Source organism: Mustelus asterias, unplaced genomic scaffold, assembly GCF_964213995.1.
Source record: "Mustelus asterias unplaced genomic scaffold, sMusAst1.hap1.1 HAP1_SCAFFOLD_3005, whole genome shotgun sequence".
Lineage (NCBI taxonomy): Eukaryota > Metazoa > Chordata > Chondrichthyes > Carcharhiniformes > Triakidae > Mustelus > Mustelus asterias.
In genome coordinates, this window is record NW_027592950.1 from 23,864 (window position 1) to 32,942 (window position 9,079).

Genomic DNA, 9,079 nt, shown 5'->3' on the forward strand with positions numbered 1-9,079 from the left:
AGGGAGTGACATTATAGAGGTTTATAAAATCACGAGGGGTATAGATAAGGTGAATAGCCAAGGTCTTTTCCCCAGGGTGGGGGGGATGGGGGGATGGGGTGGCGGAGTCCAAAGTTCGAGGGCATAGGTTTAAGGTGAGAGGGGAAAGATTTATAAGGGACCTGAGGGGCAGTTTTTCCACAAAGAGGGTGGTGCGTTTTGCGGAATGAGCTGCCAGAGGAGATGGTAGAGGTGGATATAATTACAAGATTGAAAAGACATTTGGACAGATACATGGATGGGAAAGGTTTTGAGGGATATGGGCCAAACGCAGACAAATGGGACTAGTTCAGATTTGGAAACCTGGTCGGCATGGACGAGTTCGGCCAAAGGGACTGTTTCCGTGCTGTGTATCTCTGTGACTCCATCTCCCAAAAAAAAGAACAAATGGCCAAGTACATCGGGGCTATGTGGTGACCTGTAGCCAGTGGCCCAGGAGTCAGCGACTGAAGCATGGGTCAACAACAGGTCGTCTCCATCCAGAGAAAGACTGAGCCCTCCAGGAAAAAAACTTCAATCAGTTTGGAGCATCCCAGGCAGCAGTGAATGGGGAAACGGGGAGGGGGCTGGAGGGCAGAGGGGGGAAACGGGGAGGGCGGAAGGGGATGGCGAGGGCGGAGGGGGACGGGAGTGGAGGGAAGGAGCTTGCAAGAACAACAACAAACATTCACTCTGGCAATCAGACATCACGCTTCAGAATAAGGTGGCGGCTGTACTCACTCCCCCTGCGGATTGTGATGATCAGGTTTCCGTCGATAACCGTGCATCCCTGCAGGTTCTGGGCTGCGGTGACCGAATCTATGGTCTTCGTCTTCACTGAGCAGACGCTGGGGCAAGGGCCATCACAGGGGGTGCAGTACATGCTGTGTGGGGGGGGGGGGGGGGGGGGGGGGGGGGGGGGGAGAGAGAGAACGACTTCTGGTTATCCAAAGACAATGCATAACGGCAGCAAAACAACATTAGGTTCCCACCCTGGCGACAGTCCGGTTATCCCGTTTCCAATCCTACAGAGTGATGGCACCACGCACACTCCAACTGGAGACAAAAATAGGACAAGCTCTTCAACTCCATTTCCCAGACCACGACAGAAACCAGCTTCAGGGATATACCCACGCTGCTTACAATTCTACAACCTGACCTCAGTTGTTTCGCAATCGCTTTTGGCATCTGGTTGACTCCCCTTCGCTGGTCAGATTGACCACAATCACCAGTACAACAGCGGGCCCCCTTACTGCTCTGCTATTTGGAAAGGGAAGGAAAGTTCGATTCACGTCACAGGTGGTGGTGGATGAGCCGCCATCTTGAACCACGGCAATCCCTGAGTGCAGGCACACCCACAGTGCTGTTAAGGAGGGTGTTCTAGGATTTTGACCCAGCGACAGTGAAGGAGCGTCCGGTATATCTTGGGTGGCACAGTGGTTAGCACTGCTGCCTCACAGCGCCAGGGACCCGGGTTCAATTCCAACCTCGGGTCACTGTCTGTGCGGAGTCTGCACGTTCTCTATGGTCTATCCTTATCCTCAAACTATGGTCTATAGCACGGCCAATGCACCCTAACTAGCACGTCTTTTGGACTGTGGGAGGAAACCGGAGCACCCGGAGGAAACCCACGCAGACACGGGGAGAACGTGCAGACTCCACACAGACAGTGACCCAAGCCGGGAATCGAACCCGGATCCCTGGCGCTGTGAGGCAGCACTGGGCCACCGTGCTATAGACCATAGTTTGAGGATAAAGGGTAAACCTTTTAGAACTGAGGTGAGGAGAAATTTCTTCACCCAGAGGGTGGTGAATGTGTGGAATTCACTCCCACAGAAAGTAGTTGAGGCCAAAACGTTGTGTGATTTCAAGAATAAATTAGATATCGCTCTTGGGACTAAAGGGATATGGGGGGGAAATCAGGATATTGAATTTGATGATCAGCCATGATCAAAATGAATGGGGGAGCAGGCTCGAAGGGCCGAATGGCCTCCTCCTGCTTCTGCTTTCTATGAGGGCAGAGAGATTCCTTGTTTTAGGTGAAGCATCATATCAGAACGGGAGATTATTTCTTTTTAAAATTACAGAAGTGTTATCGTGGACATGAATTGGGAGCTCATTAAACTGGTTTCCTCCCGCGCTATCCTCGAGGAGTGTGTGAACCACTGAGTTATCAGGTGTTGGTGGAGGTGTCACAGACTCCAGTTCCGAGATTAGCCCGAGTGAGCTCATGTGTGGATTCCCATGGGAAATTTGCCAGCAGAGTTTCACATGCCCGAGATGTTAGGGAATTGGTCGATAGCCATCACTTAGTTTCCACACACACACCCCCCCCCCCACCACCCCTCCATCTCCCCGACTCAGCAACAGTTCGGGAGAAACTTTAGCGCTGTTCTCAGATGCTACTCGAGTCAATGCAGATTCCAGGTATGACGCTGGAAGGTTCCAGGTTTGATTCCGTGCTGGGACATGTGGAGAATTAAAAGCTGGGACTTTCCAATCCCCAAGCTACAGACATAACACTGGGGGGGATGTGGTCTGGCTCAATGTAACGTCCCAGGTAAAGGAAAGCCCCAGTAATTGGCATAGTGCTGGAGGATAGTAAACATTTGGAGCGAGAGACAGAGAGGAGAAAAAGCAGGGCGGGGTGGGGGAGAGAGAGCATGGGGGGGATAGAGAGTGAGGGGGGGGGGGAATAGAGAGCGAAATGGGGGATAGAGGGGCAAAAGCAGGACCAGTGATAGAGAGTGCAAGAGAGAGAGAGAGTTTTAAAGTGTAAAGTTTTTAAAGTTTATTTATTAGTGTCACAAGTCGCCTTACATTAACACTGCAATGAAGTTACTGTGAAAATCCCCTAGTTGCCACACTCCGGCCCCTGTTCGGGTACACTGAGAGGGGAGACGATTCTATCAGCGAAAGGATGCTGCTCCAATCCGGAGACGAGGGGGGGAGCGAGGAGGAGGGGGGGGGGGGGGGAGCGAGGAGGGGGGGGGGAGCGCGAGGAGGGGGGGGGGGGAGCGCGAGGAGGGGGGAGCGGCGGGGGGGGTGGGGGGTGGAGAAGGGGGAGAGCGAGTGGGGAGGGGGAGAGCGAGGGGGGAGGGGGAGCGCGAGGGAGGAAAGCAGTGGGTGGGTGTGGATGGTGGCTCTTAAGAGGGCTGTGTGTGTGCTCACTGTGTAGAAGGACTCAGTAAAGTTGAAAGCATAACGCTGCAGATGCTGGAATCGGAAATAAAAAGTGCTGGAAAATCGCAGCAGGTCGGACAGCGAGTGTGGAGAGAGAATAGAGCCAGTGTTGCGAGTCTGGATGACCCTTCGTCAGAGTGAGGTGAGACAATTCTGACCACTTCCACATCTGTGACGGAAAGCTGATTGACCGGAAACATTAATCCTGTTCCTCTGTCCAGCCGTGCTGTGCAGATCACCAAACACCAGGATTTTGTGTTAGTGTTTCTCTGCCTGTGGGATCTAACTGTGCGCACTGATTGCTCACATCACAGTCACCACATCTCAAAGATATTCACTAAACACAAAATGCTTCAAGATCAAGGGAGTGTTCTAAAAACAAGTAAACACATTCTTCTTTTGAGTAAAAAGTTTTTTTAAATAGAAGGCAAACACATTTGAAAAACTTTTATTTTTATTCATAGAATCGCTACAGCGCAGAAAGAGGCCACCGAGTCTGCACCTACCCACCTTATTATAAATCGTACCCAGTAACCCCACGTATTTACCCCCCTAACCTCTACACCCTGGGACACTGAGGGGCAATTTAGCATAGCCAATCCTAAACTGCACATCTTGGAACACTGAGGGGCAACCGGGTGCTCCGGTTTCCTCCCACAGTCCAAACCTGTGCAGGTTCGGTAGATTGGCCATGCTAAATTGCCCGTAGTGTCATGGGGATTAACAGGGTATATGAGGGTTGCGGGGTGAGGGCCTGGGTGGGATTGTGGTGGTTACAGACTCAATGGGCCGAGTATTGTAGGGATTTTATGATTCTATCATTTAGCACGGCCAATCCACCTAACCTGCACATCTTTGGACACTAAGGGTCAATTTAGCACGGCCAATCCACCTAACCTGCACATCTTTGGACACTAAGGGCCAATTTAGCATGGCCAATCCACCTAACCTGCACATCGTTCGACACTAAGGGCCAATTTAGCATGGCCAATCCTCCTAGCCTGCACATCTTTGGACACTAAGGGCCAATTTAGCATGGCCAATCCACCTAACCTGCACATCTTTGGACACTAAGGGCCAATTTAGCATGGCCAATCCCCCTAACCTGCACATCTTTGGAGTGTGGGAGGAAACCCACACAGACACAGGGAGAACGTGCAGTCTCCACACAGACAGTGACCCGAGCCGGGAATCGAACCTGGGTCCCTGGCGCGGTGAGGTTTATTTCAAAACAAACTTCCAGCTTTGAGTTGAAGCAGACACGGGTAAGGGCTGTCACACTTCCCAATATCACGCATTCTCCGTGTGTTACTGACAGGACACCTCCCAAACCCAACTGCTGCTCTGTCTGCAGTAGTTATGGCAGATGTCACAATTTTTATTCTCTCCCTCGACACTCCCCCCCCCCGTACGAAGGAGCATCTGATGTTTCTCCCACACTAAATCTGGACCGAGAAAGATTTTTCATACTTTATAAATATAAGAGGCGAGATTATTCCCCGTCAATTTTAGCACCAGTGAATGTGGGTGGTACCCTGGGAGTGAGTGCTGACCCCATTCAAACCAGACTCGGCACAGGAACAGCCCACTGCTTACTCACACGGCTGTGGACTCAAACCCGACTTTAGAAAGAGACACATTCAACCTGGCTGACATGTCAATGCATGGCTGAGGGAGTGCTGCGCTGTCAGAGGGTCGGCGCTGAGGGAGTGCCGCACTGTCAGAGGGTCAGCGCTGAGGGAGTGCCGCGCTGTCAGAGGGTCAGCGCTGAGGGAGTGCAGCGCTGTCAGAGGGTCAGTGCTGAGGGAGTGCCGCGCTGTCAGAGGGTCAGTGCTGAGGGAGTGCCGCGCTGTCAGAGGGTCGGTGCTGAGGGAGTGCCGCACTGTCAGAGGGTCAGTGCTGAGGGAGTGCCGCGCTGTCAGAGGGTCAGTGCTGAGGGAGCGCCGCACTGTCAGAGGGTCAGTGCTGAGGGAGTGCCGCACTGTCAGAGGGTCAGCGCTGAGGGAGTGCCGCGCTGTCAGAGGGTCAGCGCTGAGGGAGTGCAGCGCTGTCAGAGGGTCAGTACTGAGGGAGTGCCGCACTGTCAGAGGGTCGGTGCTGAGGGAGTGCCGCACTGTCAGAGGGTCGGTGCTGAGGGAGTGCCGCGCTGTCAGAGGGTCGGTGCTGAGGGAGTGCCGCACTGTCAGAGGGTCAGCGCTGAGGGAGTGCCGCACTGTCAGAGGGTCAGCGCTGAGGGAGTGCCGCACTGTCAGAGGGTCAGTGCTGAGGGAGTGCCGCACTGTCAGAGGGTCAGTGCTGAGGGAGTGCCGCACCGTCAGAGGGTCAGTGCTGAGGGAGTGCCGCACTGTCAGAGGGTCAGTGCTGAGGGAGTGCCGCACTGTCAGAGGGTCAGTGCTGAGGGAGTGCCGCACTGTCAGAGGGTCAGTGCTGAGGGAGTGCCGCACTGTCAGAGGGTCAGTGCTGAGGGAGTGCCGCACTGTCAGAGGGTCAGTACTGAGGGAGTGCCGCACTGTCAGAGGGCCAGTACTGAGGGAGTGCCGCACTGTCAGAGGGTCAGTACTGAGGGAATGCCGCACTGTCAGAGGGTCAGTGCCGCACTGTCGGAGGTGCTCACCTACTGAACGATACATCCACCCAAGTTGGCAGCTACCTATTTGGACAGATGTAAAACATAAAAATCCCAGAATAACATATTTGAAGAACAAACTCTCCCAGTGCCCAAAGCCAATATTCATCTTTTAAAAAAATTCATATATGGGACATGAGTGTCACTGGCTGGCCACCCACTGACTCTGTCTACATTTCCTGCTGCCTCGGCAAAGCAGCCAGCATAATTAAGGGCCTCACGCATCCCAGACATTCTCTCTTCCACCTTCTTCCATCGGGAAAAAGATACAAAAGTCTGAGGTCACGTACCAACCGATTCAAGAACAGCTTCTTCCCTGCTGCTGTCAGACTTTTGAATGGACCTACCTCGTATTAAATTGATCTTTCTCTACACCCTAGCTGTGACTGTAACACTACATTCTGCACTCTCTCCTTTCCTTCTCTATGAACGGTATGTTTTGTCTGTATAGCGCGCAGGAAACAATACTTTTCACTGTATCCCAATACATGGTTGAGGACTCTGGGTCTGTACTCGTTGGAGTTTAGAAGGATGAGGGGGGGATCTTATTGAAACTTACAGAATACTGCGAGACCTGGATAGAGTGGACGTGGAGAGGATGTTTCCATGGGTAGGAAAAACTAGAACCAGAGGGCACAACCTCAGGCTAAAGGGACAATCCTTCAAAACAGAGATGTGGAGGAATTCCTTCAGCCAGAGAGTGGTGAATCTGTGGAAGTCTTTGCCGCAGAAGGCTGTGGAGGCCGGGTCATTGAGTGTCTTTAAGACAGAGATAGATAGGTTCTTGATTAATAAGGGGATCAGGGGAAAAGGCAGGAGAATGGGGATGAGAAAAATATCAGCCATGATTGAATGGCAGAGCAGACTCGATGGGCCGAGTGGCCTAATTCTGCTCCTCTGGTCTTTAGTGACAATAATAAATCAAATCATACTGCACGTTGCATCATACCTGCTGCCATTGCGGATATAACCTGCCGGACATTCGAGAACACATTCCCCCTGGTGAAGCACAAAGGACTCCTTGGGACTGTTGTCGGTGGGGTTTGAGCAGAAGTCCTTGGTGACGCATCGCCAGCCTCCATACTTGTAGGTGCCCGGCGGGCAGCTGTGTAGGCACTGGCCCTCGTGGTAGTAGTTCTGACACGCCATGCAGGCCCTGTTGTTGTTCAGTGCAGTGCAGCTACCCAGGCACTCCTCATGGCAGCACTCCTTCCGGTCATTACAGGCCCGTTTCCCACAACCTTTCGGGCACACTGCAAAACACAAAACACACACACACAAACATCAGATCACATTTTACACTCACGCACAATAACTTGCATTTATACGGGGTTTTTAACATCCTAAAGTACGGCACAGGAGTATCAGGAGACAGAATTTAATGCCATACCACACAAGGAGATAGTCAAAAACAGAAAATGCTGGAAAATCTCAGCAAGTCTGACAGCATCTTCCCATCCACTGACCCTGTCTAGACTTCCCGCTGCCTCGGAAAAGCAGCCATTAATTGGACAAGCGAGGGCCTTAAGAAAGCCTCTACTTTCTCAGAAGACTAAGGAAATTTGGCCTATCAGCTACGACTCTCACCAACTTTTACAGCTGCACCATAGAAAGCATTCTTTCTGGCTGTATCACAGCTTGGTATGGCTCCTGCTCTGCCCAAGACCGCAAGAAACTACAAAAGGTCGTGAACGTAGACCAGTCCATCACACAAACCAGCCTCCCATCCATTGACTCTGTCTACACTTCCCGCTGCCTCGGGAAAAGCAGCCAGCAGAATTAAGGACCCCACGCACCCCGGACATTCTCTCTTCCACCTTCCTTTTTGGGAAAAAAATACAAAAGTCTGAGGTCACGTACCAACCGACTCAAGAACAGCTTCTTCCCTGCTGCCATCAGACTTTGGAATGGACCTACCTCATATTAAGCTGATCTTTCTCTACACCCTAGCTATGACTGTAACACTACATTCTGCACTCTCTCCTTTCCTTCTCTATGAACGGTATGCTTTGTCTGTATAGCGAGCACGAAATAATAATTTTCGCTGTATCCCCAATACAACAATAACTCAATTCAATTCACCTGTGGAGAGAGAATAGAACTAACATTGCGAGTCTGTAGCTCTGACAAAGGGTCATCCAGACTCGAAACGTTGGCTCCATTCTCTCTCCACAGATGCTGTCAGACCTGCTGAGATTTTCCAGCATTCTCTGTTCTTGTTTCAGATTCCAGGAGCCCTGGTAATCTGCCTTTATCTCAGGAGATGGTCAAATCTTTGTCAAAGAGGCTGGAGGGGGAAAATGAGAGTGTCGGAGGATTTTAGGAAGAGGACTCCACAACCTAGCGCCTAGACAACTGTCGGCTTGGCCATTAACTGTGAAATTATGAAAGTCTGGTACTCCCAGCGTCAGAATTTTCAGATTTTCCCTCTTGTTACTGGAGTTCCCCACCTGCACCGAAGGTCAGAGCTCAGGACATAGCAGGCCACTCAGATCGGCACGCCATCTCCCACATTCCCTCCCTCCACCATCGACCCACAACAGGCTGCAGTTCTGTGCCACCCAGATCCACTGCAGCATCTCCCCAAGGTTCCTTATCCAACACCTCCAAACCCGTCACCACTCCCACCTGGAAGGTTAAGGACACCATCACTTGAAAGTTTCCTACCTCCATCCCCTTCAAATTACACATCATCCTGACTTGGAAATACATTCCCTCACTGTCGCTGGATCAAACTCCTGGAATTCCCTCCCTAACAGCACTGCGGGTGTACCTACACCACACGGACTGCAGCGGTTCACCACCACCCTCCCTAGGGTAATTAAGGATGGGTAATAATTCCTGGCCTTGCCACCAAGGTCCACATTCCAGGAACTAACCTCCTTACCGTACACTCCTCATCAAACGTCAAAAGTAAGATTAGAACACATGGTATCTGTGTGTGAAAGCTTCAAGGTCATTGTGACATGACCTGTAGCAGTCATCTACATGAATGAATAGAATAGAATCCCTACAGTGCAGGAGGAGGCCATTTGGCTGGCACCCACTCTCCGACAGAGCATCTCACCCAGGCCCTATCCCCGTAACCTCATGTATTTACTCCACTAATCTACCTAACCTGCACATCTTTGGACACTAAGGGACAATTTTAGCATGGCCAATCCACCTAACCTACAGATCTTGGGACACTAGGGGATAATTTATCATGGTCAATCCACCTAACCTGCACATCTTTGGACCATGGGAGGAAAC

The 9,079-nt window shown here is 51.6% G+C and overlaps 1 protein-coding gene across 1 annotated transcript in view; it reads right to left on the reverse strand.

Moving 5' to 3' along the window:
- The window catches only part of LOC144490201 (insulin-like growth factor 1 receptor), a gene marked incomplete at its 3' end in the record, with an annotated part of 29,739 nt that extends 22,663 nt beyond the window's left edge, over positions 1 to 7,076 (reverse strand). The window contains exons 1-2 of the mRNA XM_078207998.1: positions 6,777 to 7,076; positions 760 to 902 (exon numbers count right to left, since the gene is read on the reverse strand). Coding sequence (XP_078064124.1) covers positions 760 to 902; positions 6,777 to 6,976 — 343 coding nt within the window. The remainder of the gene's footprint in view (positions 1 to 759; positions 903 to 6,776) is intronic.
- Between the last annotated feature and the right edge of the window lie 2,003 nt (positions 7,077 to 9,079).